The sequence below is a fragment of the Acomys minous genome, assembly GCF_964271855.1.
Source record: "Acomys minous genome assembly, chromosome: 1".
NCBI lineage: Eukaryota > Metazoa > Chordata > Mammalia > Rodentia > Muridae > Acomys > Acomys minous.
In genome coordinates this window covers 29,555,802-29,577,409 of record NC_140483.1, presented here as the reverse complement: position 1 = coordinate 29,577,409, position 21,608 = coordinate 29,555,802, and the positions used below count along the sequence as shown (strand labels likewise).

At 39.8% G+C, this 21,608-nt stretch overlaps 1 protein-coding gene across 1 annotated transcript in view; it reads left to right on the top strand.

Annotated features, from left to right (window-relative positions):
• LOC311597475 (uncharacterized protein) overlaps positions 1–21,608 on the top strand; it is a gene marked incomplete at its 3' end in the record, with an annotated part of 321,153 nt that overhangs the window by 146,713 nt on the left and 152,832 nt on the right. Inside the window, exon 4 of the mRNA XM_084781709.1 lies at positions 17,558–17,629. Coding sequence (XP_084637835.1) covers positions 17,558–17,629 — 72 coding nt within the window. The remainder of the gene's footprint in view (positions 1–17,557; positions 17,630–21,608) is intronic.

Below are 21,608 nucleotides of genomic sequence, written 5' to 3'. Positions count from 1 at the left end.
GAGCAAGGATGTGATGTTAGAAAGCAACAAAAAAGGGGGGGGGGAACCATTCACCTGGGACAATCACCCAACAAGAACATATTAAATGTTGAATATAGTAACAATTATTATTCCTGGCTTACAAGCATCAGTCTGGATGCAGTGTAGAATATAGGCATAAGGATGAGAGACTGGGAAAGAGGATTTGGATAGTTGACAATGGAAGAGACAAAAGTAAGGTCCCAGTAAGGGAAGGAAGGAAGGAAGGAAGAAAGAAAGAAAGAAGAAAGCAAGAAACAAAAAACATGCAAGAGTCAGAGAAGAAAGAAGGAAGAAGATTCCAGCATTGATGCTTGGGAATATAAAGGGGCTATTGGCTGAGTAAAGAGGGGGTGGACAAGGGAACTCTTTCGGGGAGCAGTGGGTGCCTGTACGACATCCAGGGGACCTCAGCCTCTCATGTCCTAATTCTTCAGTCTAACCCAAAACAGAAAATCATGCCACTTTAAGTATGAACGCAAACTTTAAGTGTCTGGACAGCACAGGATCCCATGTGGAGAAGAACGTTACTGCTGCCTCACTGTCTTCTTACTACCCAAGGGTTATTTTTTTTTTCATGAGCTTTGAACTCCTGGTTACTGTGTTGGAGGAAGGAGAATGTTTGCTTTGAGACCCTTTCAAGGGAGAGCGTCACAGGAAGCCACTAACCCAAACCAAAACTGCAGTTTTACTTTTGCCTCTGTGTGAGCTGAGAGAACAAAGTAGCATCAAAAGTACCAACTCCTGCCTTAATGGCCGAGAGCAAGCTGGCCTCGAAGGCACTGTCTCCGTGTGTCCACCCAAACCCCTGTAATTAATAGGTAAACAAGGTGCAATGTCACAGGACAGACTGTCTGCACTGGGAGGGCTGTGCAACACACGGGGAAGTTTCCTTGACAGCTAAAATCTTGTAGCAGAAGGAAACTAGCGAGGGCAGGGAAGACTTAGAAATTAAATGTTTATTGTTAAATTCTATTTTACTTGCAGCCCATTTATTTTTAGGGTCAAGAAAATTGCTTTCAGACCTCCTGCTTGCTGCAATGTGATATTTCCTAGCTCTACACTGTGACCTGTTAAGTCTGACTCAAAGCTCAGAGCAGCACACAGTCCCATTTCCTCTAGGTTTCTAGAGAGTGGATTGGAGCCCAAAGGAAAGGGCTGGGAAGACAAGTTTTTTGTGCTTCTTTGGTTTTGCTTCTTTTGTACCTTTCTGACCATTATTTACCCCCGTCTGGTCCCTTTTCCTGCCCCTGTACTCAGGGGACAGCATTTAGTGGCCTTCTTTAGAAATACCAATAAGCTGTAGAACGCAACCAAGTCTGAGCCTGGTTGCAATCGCCTTTCTGCCCACGGGGAGTTGCAAGCTTTAGTGTGAGACAAGCTAAGGCTCCTTATGATCCTTGGTTTGTTCACGGATAAAACGAGGTTAAACACAGCGCTCACAAGGCTGTGGGAGAATGTAACACAATGTATGTCAAGGTCTCAACAGGTCGCCTGCTGTTCCACAAGCAGCAGACCTGTTTAGACACGTGCACAAATCAAAGTGCACACAGCCACAAGCTTCCAGTAACAAACAGGCGAGTCCTCATTTAAGATATTTAGTAAGAGGCAATAATCCCAACAAAGCAATGGTTTTCACAGTCTATAATCTTTCTCTGAGGGGAGACACAAACCATATTCCTAGAAAATTTCCCAATAATTATTTTTTAAGCTACAGTATTTTAATCTTCATTTCTTTCATCACATGAATTAATCCATTCATTCTGACATCTTCTCTCCTCCTCTGACAATTCAGCATTTGCAAACACCACTGCCCACTGTCTCTATCCTTCTAGAAGTTTTCTCTTCCAGGGTAATCCCTCTGTGTTCCCTCAAGATTGTACCTGTAAAAGTTCTAACCTGGGGGATTCAGTTACTGTTTTTAATTGCTTACATATCTTACGTTGCCATGTTATTGTAACCACTAAACACCATCAAAAACATACCAATGTAATTTGCAGGAAAACTGACAGGTCCCGTAGGTCCTATTTGACATAAGCTTGGTACCAGAATGCGTTTGTACGTGTGATTATTTTTTTCTGGTGAAAATTTCCTTGTTTACATAAGAATGCACTCATGCTCTTATGCTGGCTGGACTTCATCCCCTGCCCTCCCCCTGGGGCACAGCTCTAAAACGGACCAGTGGTTTTGATGACTTCCCCAAGTTCTGTCTCCTGGAACATAGGGTCAACAGAGAGTAAAGCAGTGGTAAAGGATTAGGGGAGAGCGTGCCTTGGGAACACTGGTAACGCAGAAGCTGAGCCCCAGCAACTGGGAACAGCAGTCAAGGAGCTCCGCAGTCCTGGGAAAAATTAGAGCTGTGGAGTGGTGGCTAGAATCTCAGCACTTGCTGAGAAAGTAAGGCAAGAAGAGTGGTGTGAGTTCAAAGCCAGTTATACCTACAGACTAAGTTCCAGGCTGGTAGCCTAGTTACAGAGTAAAACCCAGTCAAACAAAACAAATGAAATATCAACCCTTCCCTCTTCTGGTGCTTAAATAATACTCTTTTTAAAAAACAAACAAACAAACAAACTTTTTGTCGGTTCTTTGTGGACTTCACATCACACACCCCCAGTTACACCCACTTTCCCCTCCCTTCATATCCACTCTCTACCCTTGCAACCTCCCCGACAAAAGAATATAAAAATAAATCTGAAAAAAAAAATCTCATCGTGGAAGCTGTACTGTGTCACAGTGTGTCACACAATATATAAAACTGTCCACACATCTTTACTTGCAAATGTTCATTGCAATTCAAGGCCTCTGGCTTCTGCTACACCGTCAATACTGGGTCCTCACCAGGAGTCCTCTCAGATGTCCTGTTGTTGCCCTGTGTCCTGGAGAACCTGCGGCTTTGGATTTGCTGGACATGGCCCCCTCACATGCTCCCACAGTTCATCGATGATACAGATGCTGGGGTGCGCCAACTCAAAGCCATGGACCTGGGCCTACGTGGTAGCTGAGTTGGTCAGCTCTCCTGCTCTCAGTCTGTGGGGACAGGCTCACCCACGTCCACACCACCAGGGTCAGTTCTATTGTGCTGCCCAGGTGAGGTGTAGACCTGCTCTCCCAAGTGCTACAGGGCCAGCCCTCCCTCTCTCAAGACCCTGGGGCAGATCACCTGCCTGCTGCAGGGGACAAATGTAGAGGGATGGGGAGGGCACCTCTCCCCCACTCATGCCACCCCGCAGCGGATGAGTGGCCAAATTTTATCCCTAAGACTTAGAGGACACAGGAGGCACAGGAGGCCTCCAGCCTTTCCCTGTCCTAGTTCATCTTCCCATGAGTAGATGTGCCTTAAGTTAGGATGGATGCAGCCTCTTGAGACTGCTCAGGAAAGCTTGGCCTTCACTTCGGTGCCCTTCCAGATTTAGCCACCTCTGCTGCTCTCTCATATCTACACTCAGTGTTTCCTTTTACAATTCAGCACGATTTGTATTCTTTACAACCCTGACCCTCTTTCCTTTTGTGTCTTTGCACTGGCTGTTTCTTTCAAAACTCCACCCAGTTCAAATACAGTTTCAGGGAAGACTTCTCAATGCTTGCCCAAGAGCAACATTGACTAACCCAAACGCCTCCTCTCCTATGTTTCTGGGCATTCTGTAATAGGGCTACATTGTAGCGTTGCACGTCTGGAATTATTTTTGTATGTCCCTTTCTTCATCTCTTGTTTTAGGTTCCCTTCAGAGGCCAAGAAACATGTTTTATAAATTTTATGTACTCCAACGAGCAAAAGAATGAGTCAGTGAGACCACCTACTTGTATGAGAGTCCAGCGATAGCTCTGAGAGAAGATGGGTGTGTAGGAGGAATCTAGCCACTACCTTCTCTTGGTCTGGACTGTCCAACTGGCTAAGTTATTCTGTAGAGCGCTCACTTGGTAGTTTGTAACAACAATTTTCTGGGAAAGATCTTCAAATACAACTATTCTTTGATGGGAGGAAAGAGACTTTCTAAGTCACCAACTACATCCACTATGAAAATTTCCACAAAAGAAGGCACAGCCACACAGTGTCTGCAATGAGAGTGCGGGGGAAGCTGTGGGGAGAAACAGGGCACAGGGCTACATTTGCTAAAAGCGAACAACTTTGTGCCTGGGAAGCTCTTCTCTATGAGTCATGTGCTCTGGAATGTGCAAGGAAAAACAGATTCAGTAGGGTCTTGACTCAGAAAGGCCTGGAACTGATGCCTAGGGACAGTCCTGGGGCACTCAAATTCACAGTGGTCTGAGCCCAATTGCACACGCCCCGGCATGTATCAGTACAAGCCTTAAATCAGAACCACCCCGTGCTGTTCTGCCTCCTCCCCTCTCTCTGGCGCTGAGCCCTTCCCCTCCCACCAACCACCCCCCCCTTCACTGCAGGCTCATTAGGGCCTTTCCCAGTGCAGAGACACTACGTTTTGGGGACTGGTGGAGTGTTTGATATTTTCCACTCTGCGTGTCAAGGGCATTTACAGTCGGCGTCAGAATGTTATGTCGGTCCGAGGAGGCACTTTGAAGTGTTAGTGGTAGAGGCCACATGTGCAGGCAAGATGTGCCTCCTCCTGATCTCTGGATCCCGAGGTTCCTGCTCAGCTCTTTCCCAGCATCATGTGACAATGAACAACACCACTTAACCCTTTACTTCTTGGCCAAGGAGCCGCTTGTCCTTATTATTATTTAGAAACAGCACTCTGTCTTGTCCTAGCTGTGGGCTGTGGGAACTGTGCCAAGGGCTCTCTCTCCATGGAACTTTTGGAAGCTGTTTTGCTACCCCTCTGCATACATGTATGTGTGGAAAGATTTGTAAATAGCCCACACAGAAGCAAACATTTTAATACAGTCTGGACAGTACAGCGCAATGGGATAAAATTAATAGAGTTCTTGTCAGGTTCGGACCACAGCAGGGCCCATTCATAGAGTTGATTAAGCCCTTCCTCAGTCCCACAATCCCTACTAAGAGCAGACTACTAGACCTATTTAAGGCACATTATATCTTTATCAGCCAATACTATCATTTGCATCTAAAATTTGGATAAATTAATAATGAGCAAAGATCACATTAAAAAACGGAGGGTCTCAAACAAAGACTTCCCCAAACGATACAACTCTAATTGACATCTGTTTCGCTAACCTCTGTGAATCAGTCATGTCTATTCAAGGTTGGGTCATGTCAATGACCTTTTCTTCTCCTAAGATAACCCATGGGATGTTGCCAGCCGTGGCCCTATATTCTCCCAGGTCCAAGTCAGAAGCACGTCATAAATAGCAAGGGCATGGGGGAGGGAGTGCATGGCATAGCATGGGCACTGAGTCTAAGGCTACAGCATTGCTCAACTTCTCTAATGAAAATTCCTTCCCTGGACCTGCCCCAACACCACTAGGACCCCTTCCCAAGGCTGCCAGAAATCCAGTCCATTGAAGCCAAGATCCCTGCCCAGAGACCCTCACAAGCATCACAAGCACAGGCTTTTTTCTTATGCCTCTTTTCCTCCCATGCCGCAGACTCTGAGCCTTTCAAAGATTGGCCACAGTTAAAAACAAAACACAAAAAAGAAAGGAAGGAAGGAAGAAAGGAAACAAAAAACAAACAACAAGTCAGATGATGGCTCACATAGTTTGTTGGACTATCTTTGCTGAGTGTGTCTTGCTATGTGCAGGGCCAAAATACCTCCCCCTACATCCAGCTAGTGCCGTCCTGTGACAGAGTCTCACCTGGAAAGAATACGATAAGCAGGACAGAGGTGAGAGGATACTGTTGCAAAGTTCAGGCATTTTGTCTTGTCAGTTGTTCCCAGGAGGGCTGCCAGCATTAGTGTGGGGGAAGGGCACACACACTCACCCACCCTTTCTTTCTCTCTCTTTTCCTCCCTCCTTCCCTCCCTCTTTTCTTTCTCTCTTTGCTTTTCTACACTCTTCCCCTCTCTGTTGGAATGAGAATCCTGTCTTGTCACTTTGTCCAAAAGATAAAATGTTTACTGTTTAATAGTTTCCAAGATACATGATCCCTGAAAGGCTACTTTAGCTCAAGGCTTGAATGATGTTTTCAGCTAGGGTTGCTACCTTGAGTCCCCTGTGTGCCTTGCATCATGGAGCCCTGAGCAGGTTCTTCCCTGATAAGGCTGCATGCCTCTTCCTTTTACAGCTCCGTCCTTAGAGTCCTGTGTACCAGAAAGAAAATAATACGCTTTTCTGTTGCCAAATGAATTCATCGAAGTATTTTTATTTGTTTTAGGGCTGAGCTGGCAGCTGATTCTCACAGGACAGAGGGCTGGCAGGCAACTGAATTTTAAATGAGGCATTTTTTTCATAATTCTTCTGACTCATAAATCTAAATAAATTCCAAAACTTAAATGTCAAAACTGTACAGACCTAAAGTGACCTGTTCTATGTGGTTTTTGATTAATACGGACAGCTGGAGGCTAACTTTACTTTCACTGTCTTTGTATTCAACTGTGTTCTTCTTTGCATTTTTTGTCTCCTTTGACCTTGTCTCCAAGCTAAAAACCCTGGCTTTTACCTTGCACCTTCTCTCACAGTCTTTGTGTTCCTGGATGTTGCAGGAAAGGCTGAGGCAGGAGGACACTGCTCAGTCCCACAGGGGAAACTCTACAGCAACTCTTCCTTTCCAGTTATTTCTTCTTCATCCTTGATAATTCCACTTTTTTCCCATTTATTCTTGCTCTTCCATTTCTTCTGCTTCTAATCCAGAAGAATAAAAGTATCCATTATTTAATTAATGTACTTATGCTATGTATAAGTTAAACACACTGAAATGATGTCATTTAATCATTATTGGAATCTTTAAAAATAAGTGGTCCCCTCCTCCCTGTTTATTTGTTTGTTTGTTGTCTTGGCTGACCTCCAATTCTTAGCAATTCTCTTGCCTCTCTTTCCTAGAGTTGGGATTGAATTGCAGGTATATGCCATTCTGCCTGCCTGCCTGATTTATTTTACTTATTTAGTTAAGAGAGAGTTTTCTGTAGCCTAAGCTTGCCTAGAATTCTGTATCTGAGGCTGGCCTTGAACACCTGATGCTCTTGCCCCTTTCTCCTGAGTGCGTGGATACAGCTCTCAACCTTCCTTCAGTTTATTATCATTTTATGAAAGGAACATCAGTGCCTTGCCCAAGTTAGTGAGCACATTAGAACCTTGCCACACAACCTTGGACAGCCTTAGCTCCCCTCCTCCTCACAGTGTGCTGAATCTGTAGCCTTGAAGCAGCTAACCTAACTCCCAACTCTCTTGCTGACCACAGGTTTGAAGGTCCTAGTCTTCACAAGGTCTTGTGCTTGGTACATATCAAGTTAAGGTCTAAATACCTGTAGCTGACCTCGGCAGCTGGACTCAAGCTTCTGTGCGAGCATAGGATCAAGTAAAGACCAGCCAGTTCAACAGGATTGTTGAGGGAGGAAGGAGCACTTCAGTTCAGCCAGATACATCTGTGTGCTATAAATACAGCTGGTCTTCAGCATGGCCACTTTATTTTACCTTTGGATAAATTATCACTCACACACACAAAGACAAGAAAAGAACCATTAAAGAAAATATACTACTTTATGACAAATTTACTAAATCAGCGTGATTATAACTGGAAATTATTAATTAATAGAGGTTTTGACAAGAAAGTAAGGATAGACTAGCATTGTGTAACATAAAGAAATGAACATATAACATTCTCGTGTTTCAAGACATGAGGTCAAAGGCTATAGAATTTGGGAAATGTTAAATCTTAACTCTAGGGTGTAGTTTGGAGGGGTCTTCCTTTTATTTCAATAGCTTCAGGGATACTAAACATTATCTATTCAACTTCCTTTTGGCAAGATTAACTTGATTAAGGTTTTATTTATAAAGATTTTGGCGATAACTTTATCTACTATAAAATGAAAGTCTGTGAAAGCATGGTAAATTTGATTTCCTTCCTAGCTTGAAAGAAGATGTATAGTGTATGATCCCAGTGTTGCTACAGAGAATTAAACAGAGAAATGAACCACCCGGGGATCTAAATCCCTACAATTTGGTTTTTATTTTGTTATTTTGTGGGTCATCTGAATGCATGTGAAACAATGATACATTTATTTGATGAGCAGTAGACTACTTGATGTCTTTATCTGCCTGTGATTTTTTTTTCTGGCTGTAATTTTTATTCTTCTCTCATATATTACATCCTGAAAGCAGTTTTCCTTCCCTCCCCTCCCCTCTCCCCTCCCCTCCCCTCCCCTCCCCTTTCCTCAGATCTGCCTCCACTCAGAAAAGAGCAGGCCTCCCAAGGACATTAACCAAATATAGCATAACAAGCTACAATGCTACCAGGCACATGCCATCAAATCAAGTCTGGATGCAGCAACCCAGTAAGAGGAAGAGTCCCACAAGCAAGCAAAAGACTCAGGGACAGCCCCCACTCCTATTGTTAAGATTCCCACAAGAACACCAAGATAGTCAGCAATAATATATGCAGAGGACTTGGGTTAGACCCCTATAGGCTCCCTAATCTCTGTGAGCCCCCATGAGTCCCTGTCAGTTGATTCTGTTCTCCTAGTGTGTCCCCAAGCCCTCGGGTTCTTCCGATCCTTCCTCCCCATCCTCTGCAGCACTGTCTGAGCTCTGCCTAATATTTGGCTGTGGGACTCTGTATCTGCTCCCTCAGTTGCTGGGAGAAGTCTCTCCGGCGTATTAGATAACCATTCCGCTAGGCTTCGCTTCTAGAACGGTCTGCAGGCAGGGAAAAAACTATAGGCCATGGGTTTTGTGGCTGGTTGGTGTCCCAGATCCCATGCCTGGCTACAGAAAATGGCTGGTTCTGGCTCCATGTCCTCCATCGCTAGGGTCTTTGCTAGGATTGCTTTTGTAGGTTCCATGGCGTTTCCAGTGCACGGGGCTTCCACCTTGCATTGCCTTGAAATGCCTCCTCAATTTCAGTATTTTCTCCCTATCTCTCCCCTACCTGCGACATCTATTCTATTTCCCCATCTCAGAAAGATCCTTGTTTCCCCCTTAAGCCCTCCTTGTAACTTAGCCTCTCTGGGTCTGTGAATTATAGCATGGCTATCCTTTACTTTATGACTAATATCCACTTGTGAGCACATACCATGTTTATCTATCTGGGTTATGGAGTACCTCAATCGGGATAATTGTTTTCTAGTTCTGTCCATGTGCCTGAAAATGTCACAATGTCATTGCTTTTGACAGCCAAGTAATACTCCAGTGTGTAAATGTACCACACTTTCCTTATTTATTCTTCTGTTGAGGGGCATCTAGCCTGTTTCCAATTTCTGGCTATTATAAAATAAAGAAGCTATGGCTATAACTGATGGAGTGTCCTGGTTATAGGATGGAAGATCCTTTGGGTATATGCCAGGAGTGGTATAGCTGGGTCTCGAGGTAGATTGATTCCCATTTTTCTGAGGAATTGTTATATTGACTTACAAAGTAGCTGCACAAGTTTGCACTCCCACCAGCGATGGAGTGTCCCCCTTGCTCCACATCCTTACCATCATGAGATGTCACTTCTGGTTTTGATCTTAGCCATTCTGACAGGTATAAGATGAAATCTCAAAATCATTTTGATTTGCATTTCCCTCATAACTAAGAATGTTGAAATTTTAAGTATTCCTTGGCCATTTGAGATTCCTTTGTTGAGAATTCCGTTTAGAACTGTACCCTATTTTAAAAATTGGATTATTTAGTTTGTCGACGTCTAGTTTCTTGAGTTCTTTATATATTTTGGATATTAGTCCTCTGTCAGATGGAGGGTTGATGGAGGTCTTTTCCCAATCTGTAGACTGTCATTTTGTCCTATTGACTGTGATCTTTGCCCTGCAGAATCTTTTCAGTTTCAGGAGGTCCCATTTATTAATTATTGATCTTAGTGCCTGAGCTGTTGGTGTTCTGTTCAGGAAGTTGTCTCCTGTGCCAATGTATTCAAGGCTATTCCTCATTTTCTTTTCTAATAGTGTATCTGGTTTTATGTTGAAGTCTTTGATCCACTTGGATTTGTGTTTTGTGCAGGGTGATAGACATGCAGCCATTTGGTATAGACATCCAGTTACACCAGCATAATTTGTTGAAGATCCTTCATTTTTCCATTGTATGGATCTGGCATCTTTGTAAAAAAATCAAGTGTCTGTGGGTGTATGAGTTTATTTTTGGGTCTTCGATTCGATTCTGTTGATTAACCTGCTGATTTCTATGCCACTACCATGCAGTTTTTATTACTATTGCTCTGTAGTAGGGCTTAAGATCAGGGATGGTGATGAATCCAGAAGTTCTTTTATTGTACAGGATTGTTTTAGCTATCCTGGTTCCTTTTCCATATGAAGCTGAGTATTGTTCTTTCGAGGTCTGTAAAGAATTATGCTGGAATTTTTTATGGGGATTGCGTTGAGTCTGTATATTGCTTTTGGTAGGATAGCCATTTTTACTATGTTAATCTTGACGACCCATGAGCATGGGAAATCTTTCCATTTTCTGATATTTTCTTCAATTTCCTCCTTCAGAGATGTGAAGTTTTTATGCTGCTACTCTTTCATTTACTAGGTTAGAGTTACATCAAGATATTTTATATTATCTGTGGCTATTGGGAAGGGTGCTGTTCCCTGGTTTCTTTTTCAGTCTGTAATTTGTATATAGTAGGTATACTGATTGCTTTTTTTTTTTTCAGTTAGTCTTGTACACTGCCACTTGGCTGAAGATACTTATCAGGTGTAGTAATTCCCTGATAGAACTTTTGGCGTCACTTATTTATATTATCATATAATCTACAAATAGTGATACTTTCCCTTTTCCTTTCCAGTTTGTATCCCCCTGATCTTCTTTAGTTGTCTAATTGCTATAGCTAGGACTTCAAGTACCATATTGAATAGATATAGGGAGATTAGACAGATTTCTTGTGCCTGATTGTAGTGGGATTGCTTTGAGTTTCTTTGCATTTGATTTGATGTTGGCTATAGGTTTGCTGTAATTTGCCTTTATTATGTTTAGGTATGTCTTTTGCATTGCTAATCTCACAAGACTTTTATCATAAAGCAGTTTTGAATCTTGTCAAAGGTTTTTCCTGCATCTAATGCAGTGATATGTGTTTTTCTCTTTCAATTTGTTTATTGGGTAGATTACATTGACAGATTTTTGTATGAGCCATCCCTGCATCTCTAGGATGAGGCTTACTTGATCTTCATGAATGATGTTGTTGATGTGTTCTTGGATTTGATTTACAAGCATTTTATTGAGTACTTTTGCATCAATTCGTGAGGAAAATTGGTCTGTAATTCTCTTTGTTGAGTCTTTGTGTGGTTTGGTTATCAGAATGACTAGGCTTATAAAATGAATTTGGCAATGCTCCTTATTTCCTATTTTGTGGAATAGTTTGAGGAGTGTTGGTATTAATCTTCTTTTAAACACTAGTAGAATTTTGTGGTAAAACCACATGTCCCTGATTCAGAGATTTTTAATGACTGCTTCTATTTCCTTAGGGGTTATAGGTCTATTTAAATTATCTGGTCATGATTTAACTTTGGTGAGTGATATCTATAGAGGAAATTGTCGTTTCTTTAAGATTTCCCAATTTTGTGGAGTACAGGTTTTTGAAATATGACCTATTAATGATTCCTTGGTGTCTGTTGTTCTGCGATCCTTTTCATTTCTGATTTTAATTTGGATATTCTCTCTGTGGATTTTAGTTAGCTTGAATAAAGGTTTCTCAGTCTTGTTGATTTTCTCAAAGAACCAACTTTTTGATGCGTTGATTCTTTGTATTGTTCTCTTTGTTTCTATTTTACTCATTTCAGCTCTCAGTTTGACTGTCTCCCACTGTCTACTCCTCTTGGGTGTGTTTGCTTCTTTTTGTTCTAGAGCTTTCAGATGTGCTATTAAGTCCTAGTATCAGATCACTACATTTTTTTTTGTGAAAGCACTTGGTGCCATGAACTTTCCTCTTAGCACCGCTTTCATTGTGTCCCATAAGTTTGAGTATGTTGTGCATTCATCTTCATTGAATTTCAGGAAGTTTTTAATTTCTTCTTTACTTCTGCCTTGACCCAGTAGTCATTGTGTATAGATTTGTTCAGTTTCCATGAGTTTGTAGGCTTTCTGTTGTTTCTGTTGTTGATGATGATATTTTCTTTAATCCATGTTGGTTTGATAAAATACAGAGGGTTATTTCAATTTCCTTGTATCTGTTAAGGCTTATTTTGTGACTGAGTATGTGGTCAATTTTTGAGAATGTTCTGTGAGGTGCTGAGAAGGTATATTCTTTTGTGTTTGGGTGAAATGTTCTATAGGTACCGTTTAGGTCCATTTGATTCATAAAGTCTGTTAATTCCACTATTTCTCTGTTTGCTTTTAGCTGGATAACATTTTCATTGGTGAGAGTGGGGTGTCCAAGTTGCCCACTATTAATGTGTGATGTTCAATGTGTGATTTAAGCTTTAGTAGTGTTTCTTTCACAAATGTGGGTGCACTTGCGTTTTGGGAATAGATGTTAAAATTTGAGACATCATCTTAGTGAACTTTTCCTTTAATGAGTATGAAATATCCTTCACTATCTCTTTTGATTAAATTTTGTTTGAAGTCTATCTTGTTAGATACTGGAATAGTTAGACCAGCTTGCTTCTTGAGTCAATTTGATGTTGAGGTATGTTTCTTATGTTTTCATAGCCATTTTGTTAGCCAGTGTCTTTTTATTGGAGATTTGAGTCCATTGATACTGAGAAATATTAATGATCAGTGAGTGATTGTTAATTCCTGTTATTTTGTGTTGGGGGAGGGGAGGTTGATGGTAGTGCTAGTGTGTGTGTGTGTGTGTGTGTGTGTGTGTGTGTGTGTGTGTGTGTGTGCGTGTGTTTACTTTCTTTGGATTTTGTTGATGAGAGATTATTTATTCCCTGTGTTTTCATGGAAGTACTTAACATCCTTGGATTGCAGTTTTCCTTCTAGTATTTTCTGTAGGGCTGGATTTGTGATTAGATATTTTTTTATATTTGACTTTGTTGTAAAATATCTTGTTTTATTCATCTATGGTGATTAAACATTTTACTGTATATAGTACTCTGAGCTGGCATTCATGGTCTGTTAGATTCTATAAGACATCTGTTCAGACCCTTCTGGCTTTTGAAGTCTTTGCTGAGAAATCTGGTGTAATTCTAAAAAGTCTGCCTTTATATATTACTTGGCTTTTTTGCGTTGCTGATTTTTCATATTCTTTGTTTATTCTGTATGTTTAGTGCTTGGATTATTATGTAGCAAGGGACTTTATTTTCTAGTCCAATCTATTTGGTGTTCTGTAAGATTGTTGTACCTTTATAGGCATGTCCTTTTTTGGGTTAGAGATTTTTTTTCTTCTATGATTTTGTTAAATATATTTTCTGAGTATTTGAGCTGTGATTCTTCTCCTTCATCTACTTAGGTTTGGTCTTTCATGTTGTTCTGATTTCCTGAGTATTTTGGGTTAAATATTTAACATTTCCTTTGACTGATGAGCCCATTTCCTGTAATCATGATCTTCAATGCCTAAGATTCTCTCTTCCATCTCCTGTATTCTATTGATAGTGCTTGCATTTTCAATGTCCAGATTTCCCTCAGTTTGTGTTTTCTTCATTGCTTCTAATTCCATTGTCAAGTCTCAAACAGCTTTCTTCACTTGCTTGTTTGTTTTTCTTGGCTTTCTTAGCATTAGTTAAGGGATTTATTGATTTCCTCCAATTTTTGTTTTTCTTTTCCTTGATTTCCTTAAGAAAAAAATTTACTCCCTCTTTAAGGACCTCTGCCATCTTCATAAAGTTGTTTTTAAGGTTGTTTTCTTCTGCTTCAGCTACAGTGAAATATTTAGGTCATGTCATAGGATAGCTGGCCTTTCGTGGTACCATATTGCCCTGGCTCTTGTTGATTTTGTTGTTACACTGGTGTTTAGGCATCTTGGATTGGGATGTATAGGTCTAGATATTGTTTTCTGAGTTGAATTGGTCTTTGTTGAATTGGTGTTTTATTCCTTGGTTTCTGTTTCCTCTTTGGCCTTCTGGTCTTTGTAACAGCCAGCGTGACCTCTGATCCAGTAGGGAGTCTCTGTGCAAGTTGGGGGCTTCTGCTGACGAGCTTGGCCTGTGGTGTGGCAGGTGGTCTCCATTCTTCTGACTGGTATGCCCTGAACCTGAGCACAGGAAGTCTGTTGGAGTTGCTGGCTCTGAATTTTTTTGTTTCCACCAAAATCAACCATATCAAAGATGTCTTAATTGGTTTTATTAACGCCCAGTTTATTTTATTTGTGGCTGACTTTTATGAAACCACCCCATGAATATTATCCTGACTCTTGGTTGAGGAACACAGAGTCTATCAATATGGCAGATAGCTTATAAATTGCAGGGTGGCTCTGGGTCTCATATCCATGGAGAGTCTTGGCTCACGTTGTCATCTTTATTGTTCTGTTATTGCTACACAAGTCAACTATCTCCAAAGATTCTGCTGATCTACCATTGGCAAGCAATTTAAATCCATCATGAGTCAGGAGCTTTCTTCTAAACTAATCAGTGTGTAGTATGGTCTGAAGAGCAGATCATTGCCCTCACAGGAATGCAGGATTCAAGTAAGAATGCACAGAATAAGCTGCAGATGTTGGAGTAGTGTGCTGTTGGTGTGCAGTAAAGTCTTACCTTTTTACTTTGTTAAATTTGAACACTTAATTATTTTTCAAGCTACTGTAAATTCAGTTGTTTTCTTAATCTTATTTTCATCTAGCTTATTGCTGCTATGTAGAAATTTGTGTGATTTTTTTTGTGTATATCAATCTTCTATCTTCCAAATTTGCCCAGTTATTTCTTAGTTCTTAGCTCTTATTAGTTTTTCATTAATTCCTCAAGACTATGTGTGTATAAAATTGTCATTTGCAAAAAAAAGTATCTGTATGTCTTTTTTGGATTGGCCTATGTTTTATTTGTCTAATTTCTTTGGCTAGAATCTCTAATTAATTATTAATAGAAATATTAAAGACATATATTCTTTACTTTTTATGTTCTTTTAAAGCAAGAATTCCATTTTCACCATTAAAAATGAGAGATATATAGTATAATAAAATATTCAAGTCAAAAAATAATGTTAGTCATATTGTTATTTTGTTGTAAAGGTGGTTACTGTGTTGAAGAAGTGCCCCGAATTGCTAGTTTATGTGTGTTTATTTCTTCTGCCACATTGAGCACCTCCAATAATAAGATACTATGTATGAATTGAGATTGTTGGTGGCTTTTACATAACACTTAAATGTTCTAATGTTATCATTTAAAATTTCCATTATAAAATATAAAGATAAATTAAAAAGCTTGGGATAATAATTAAATTCTTCAGTTTATTTGTAATGGCATTAATTAGAAAATAAAAACTGACCTTGACAAAGTGAACATTGTAAAGATGCAATGAAATAACACTTTCAACCCACTAAGATAACAGCTACAATAATAAAAACAATTGACAATGGTGGGGGAGGAGAAGGAATATTAGAACCCTCATAGGCTGCTGGCAGGGAGATAAAGTGGAGCAACACTTTGGAAAACAGTGTTCTAGTTAAAAGGAATCACAACTTGATTTAGATATTTTGAATATATATATATATATATATATATATATATATATATATATAGAGAGAGAGAGAGAGAGAGAGAGAGAGAGAGAGAGAGAGAGAAACTTGCATGTGAATGCATATAGCAGTGTGACTCATAATAGCCAAAGACTAGAAGCATCTCAGGTGTTCATCCCCTGATAAATGACTAAACAAAATGTGGTAGCTGCATACATAAAACAGAATATTATTCATCAGTAAATATAATGTAGTACTGATGCATGAGACAGCATTGACAATTCTTGAAAGCATGTTGCTAAGTGAAAGAAGCTAGCCATCTCATTTTACAAAATATTTGAATTCTTTATAAGAAATATTCAAAATAGGAAAATCCAGAAAGATAAGGAGCAAACTTCTAGTTGTCTGGAGCAAGAGCGTAGCAGTGCCAAGTTGCTGTGTGTGTTTACTGACATAATAACTCTACTTACCCTATAGCATCCTAAAACAAAGATTACTATTAGGAAAAAGTTATGGGGGAGGGTAGAGAGAGGGTTATCTCAAACCTCTTTATTTATATATATATATATATATATATATGTATATATATATATATATATATATATATATCTTACTTCATTTAATTGCCTCGATTACTTGGTTAATGGTGCACTTTTATTTTCAGGCAAGGAATCTAAGGTATCTGTTCAAGTAACACAGGCAGAAAACCATGGCGATGGTCCCAGCATTAGGACCACGCTGTCTGAACTGTTTGTATTGGGGGAGACTTTTACAGAAGAAGTGAAAGAGCCTCCCACAGCCTGACTATGAAACACTAGGGTAGATGGGGCAGGTCTGAGTGCTGTGGGAGCAGAGAAGCTGAGTAATACAACTACCCATCTCTCTTTGAGACAGTGTGGGGGAAGTCAGTTCCACCAGGACTGGTACGAGTGCTGCTAGGAGAGTCAAGAGACTGATTCATTGTAGACCGTTGGGTGGCAAGAAGGTTTGCTTCAGAAAATACTGCATTCATCTGTACACCAACATCTCAAAATAGTTGTTAACAGTGCCATGCTTTTCTTAGACTTCTTTTTCTTTTAAGAGGTAAACCAGTTCACATTATTATAAAATTCTTCTATCCTTCTTGTTTCTTTCCTAAGGATGACCATTATTTTTCGTGTATCGCCTACCATTCCTGTCAGTTTAGAATGCATGCACGGATTATGGATGTCCCCGTGATTTAAAAATCACATGCCTTTAATCCCAACACTTGAGAGGCAGAGGCAGACAGATCTCTGTGAGTTTGAGGCCAACGTGGTCTACAAAGCAAGTCCAGGAGAGCCAGGGCTACACAGAGAAACCTTCTCTTGGAAAAAAAAAACTACAACAATAAAAGCAGTCTGTGTAAATGTCTATACCATGTTCTTGAGTTTTCACCATGTGAGTTTTACATACGTTGCAGTTAATCTAACTGGTTTATTTTGTCTGCAAGACACCATTGCATTGTATAAATAGCTCACATTTCTATAATCAGAATAATGAAGGTGTGTTACCTTTACTGACACTTCAAATGAGCAAAAAATCACCCCTCCCTCTTGCATTATGTGTAAACACTTGCCCAGGAATTTTGACATTTCACCTTTAATCAATGGTTCAATTGCCCCCAAAAGCATGTGGACCAGAGAAAAGTCCACAGTTATGCACTGCGATCCTGAGGAATTTTTGATACTCTAACGGTGTCCTGGAAGCTGTCTATTAATTCATAATTAGCCTTTCTCCGATTCCAATCAATTTTGAGCTTTTTATTTTTCATGTTCCGTAGCCATTTGGGATTTTTCTTGTGGGTTAGTTTTGTACCTTTCTTTTCTTCTTCTCTGTTTATCTTTTAAATATACATTTGACATTTACATATTCCACATATGAATATTTTGCCAGTGTGATAGATGGCTGTCCTACTTATTGACACCTCGTTTTCTTTTTCTTTAGGGGACATGAAGGACTCAGTCCCTGGTTCCCTGCAGTTGGCGGAAGCCATGCTTCTAGTTCACCCATTTACCTGTAAATTTAAATTTTTCAGTTTTTAGAAAAACAATTGAGTAAAATTCAATTTTATATATATATATATATATATACATATATATATATATATATTCATTATCCATTCATCAGCGTATGGACATCTGGGCTGATTCTATTGCTTAGCTATCTTGACTTCATGACTAGATTAGCAATGAGCTCATCAGATACACAAGTGCCTACATAGTAGGATAGAGGCCTTTGGGTGCGTACCAAGGAGTTGTTGTCTGGAGACAACCAAGGAGATTTACTGCTGGTGGTTTGAGGGATTTCCACGCTGATTTGCATGGTGACTACACCATTTTGCACTCTTAACAACAGTAAATAACTGTTTCTCTTTTCCCACATAATGCTGGTGAGGATGCAACAGGTGAGATATCTTTAATGGCTGCTCAAAGCCCATAATGGTGTATAAGCTTCCTTGCCATGTTTTTTACATATTAGGAATTTAATTTTCTTCTTTTCTACCCTTTAATTAAAGATACAAATCTGCAAGGTGTTGAATCTCTATGTCTTTGTGCTAATTCCCTGCTTCTCTGATCCAAAGTCATCATTTGCTTGTTCAAGCCCAAGGGAAAGTATGTCTTTATTTTAATGAAAGACATATTCCATTTGTACATAGCCACCATTTTTCTCTCTCCACTTATTATCCTTTGATTCTGGAACCTGAGGATTGCCTACTTCCTGTTGTAACTTTAAGTGAAAATTTTCTGTATTTTATCTAGGATTTGTATAAAGGGTGCATCCACAAAATATACTAAGTTATTAATATACTAAGTTATTAAACCTGCTGTTTTTTAATTCAGGATTTTGAAATCGTTTATGTTGAGGAAAGGAGAAAGGTATGCATGGATTTCACTTTGTGTTTATTCTGAAAACAAAGAAAAAGTGTGAAACATCCCTCACTTACTTCTTTCTGAGTGTGTTTATATTTCATAAGGGTCAAGCAGACAGAGACAAGCTACTTTATTTCCTACTGTGAGGTGGATTTTTAAGCCTTTCAATTTACAGAATAAAGACAGTTTCTAGAGCACTGAGCAGTTACTGACTCTGAGTCTAAGTTGACTCATGGGTGCCCAAGTTAAGAGCTGCCAGCTACAAGTTACAAACTATTGAACAGAAAGCTTAATTTATGAAGAAAAGTGACATGTGCCTCTCAAGACACTGTTTAAACCGATAAATGAGAGAAAGTTGCACATCTTAGTGACTGGCCAAAGTCAGTGCCATGCTAAATTATGTTATAAATTAAGTAAAAATACTAACAATATTCAAGTACTGTTCGGTCACTAATTATAGATCATGCAAGAAGAATCACATTTGACTCAAATGGCATCATATTACATATTTTGGTGGAAATTCTGGTTGATATTGTGAGGAATAAGAGCAACCTTCCAAGGCTAAGTAAATACTTTAAATTATATCCTTATATATGTGTCCCTGGAATTTCTTTTAGTAATTATATTATTTTTTGTGTGAGGAGCAAACACAGGATGGCACATTATACTGTGTGATCTAATGCTAGCTTTTTGTTTTCTCTTTTTTAGTTTGCCATAAATCCAGAGAAAGGAAATAGGGTGCCAGGGCTTGGTAGGTACTGGCTGCTGGGCCGTGAGCACCGTGGAATGAGTTCTCTTCTCACAAATTTTTTGGGAAGCCTCCCTGGACTCTCACGCTTTGCCCTTTTTTCCTTTCATGTTGCTCAAGTCTAATTGTGGAGTTATCTGACCATAAAAGGGGGCCTTGCATGGAGAAATTCTGCTGATCATTCAGAAAGTGGTCACCACATTGCCTTGGCCAGGCTGCACACAGCACGCTTGGGGCTCATTCACATGAGAGCCTTGGTCAGTAGCTTTGTCAAGTGGTCTGGGACAGATTCTGACACCAGAAAGAGTATGTGCTAGAATTATACGCCCTGATCTACTCAACATAATTACACATTGCTACTTTTCCAGAAGGCAAGATCAAAACTCTTTGGCCAATAATCTATTTAATTTTTATGTGTTATATCCCACGAATGGTTCTGGTTTCAGTTGATTTCATCTCAAATTATTTTGTAACATTTCTGTTCTTTTCAATAATTATTCCTTTTACTCATTGAGATTATACTATCATTTCTCCCTTTCCTTTTCTCCCTCTAAACCCTGTGATATATGCCTCCTTGCTCTCTTTCAAATTCATGGCTCTTTTATTTTAATTGTTATTGTTGTTGGTGTTGTGTGTATACTAAATACGTAAGCACAACTTTCTCAGTCTGTATATAATGTTACTTGTAGGTATGTTTTCAGGGCTGACCATCTGTTATTGGATAGCTAATCAGTGCACTCTTCCCTGGGAAGGACTAGGTCTCCTGTTCTCAGCATCCTGTAGTTTCTGTGTAATGTCAAGGCCTTGCAGTGTTCTCCCCCGGCCACTTTAGTGAACCTGATGCTCTCATCCTTGTTTTTAGTCACATTTGTGCAGCCATGTTGGTGAGACTTTAATTAGAGCTTAGCTTCTGGCATTCTTAGGAGATACAATCTCACAGAAAACTTCCTGATCTTCTGGCTTTTACAAAAATCTTCCCAAAACGATCACTAAACCTTGGGTACAGATGCTGTTTTATAGATATACCAGCTAGAATTGGGCTCCACAACTGCATTTTAATTGTGTTTGGTTTTCTGTAATGGCCTGCATATGTTGCAACGAGCAGCTGTTTTGATGAAGGAAAGACAACCAAACTGTGGGTATATAACTTGTAAAGTTATGGACTTTGTAGGAGAAGCTACAACCAACATTTTACTAAAGCAGTATAACCCTTAATGCCTCCATTCTTTATGTATATACTCTAATATAATCAGATTATTGATGATTTTTCTGGAACTTTTTAGATATCAATTTCTAGAAAATTTTGTGAAGAAAATGAAAAATCTTACTTTTGGAAAAAATTAGGGTAAAAGAATTTTGTATATATATCCAGTACAACTCAGATGCAATCAGGAATGTTCTGGAACCTATCTTGTTTGGAGTCTGGAAAAATCTGTTATCTACATCTAAGTATTTGCTTTCTCCTGGGAAATGAAGGTGTTAGATAACATTTGTGGCAGTGCTGAGCCAGTCTAACCTTTCAGAAATGACTGCTTTATTCAGATAAAGAGCAGTTGTGTTCCTGGGCGGGGGGGGGGGGGGATGTTTAAGTCAGCAGGACCACAAAGAGTTAAAGTGCTTCTCACAACTAAATGAAACCGTACAACTAGTAGAGACAACTCAGCCTTTTGACTGTGTGTTTATGTTGTTGAATTGTCCTGTCTATATCACATGCTATGAGTGACAAGGTCTAGAGAAAGCAAATAAATTCGTAAGTTGCTGCAGTATCCAAAGCGGTAGAAATTTGTGACCTCAAGGTACCATGTTCATCTTAGTAAGAGTTTCTTTCTATTGCTGTGAGGAGACACCATAACCACAACAGTTCTTACAAAGGTAAATATGTAATTGGGGCCAGCTTATAGCTGAGAAGTTTAGTCCATTGTCATCGTGGCAGAAAGCATGATGTCACACAGACAAACATGGTACTTACTGGAGAGGTAGCTGAGAGTTCTACAGTTGGATTCAGGACAGCCAGAAGGGAGACATTTAGCCACCACTAGGCCTGGTTTGAACTTCTGAACCCTCAAAGTGCCACTGCCCCACCCCCCACCCCCAGTGACACATGTCTTCCAACAAGGCCACATCTCCTAATAGTGGCATTCTCTATGGGACTGTGGGAACCATTTTTATCCAAACCACCACAATGTTCACTAATTCCTAAAACAGAAAAAAATATGGATCTTGAATCATAGGAGGTTTTACTGTTGTTTAGAATCTTCTAGTCAAATCCAGTCACACGGCACAGATTTAATAGAGGACAGAAAGCACACTAGCTGCCTGTCAAGGGGAAGAATGAGATGGTTTGGCAAACAGCTGGCCACCATATCTTTATAAATCT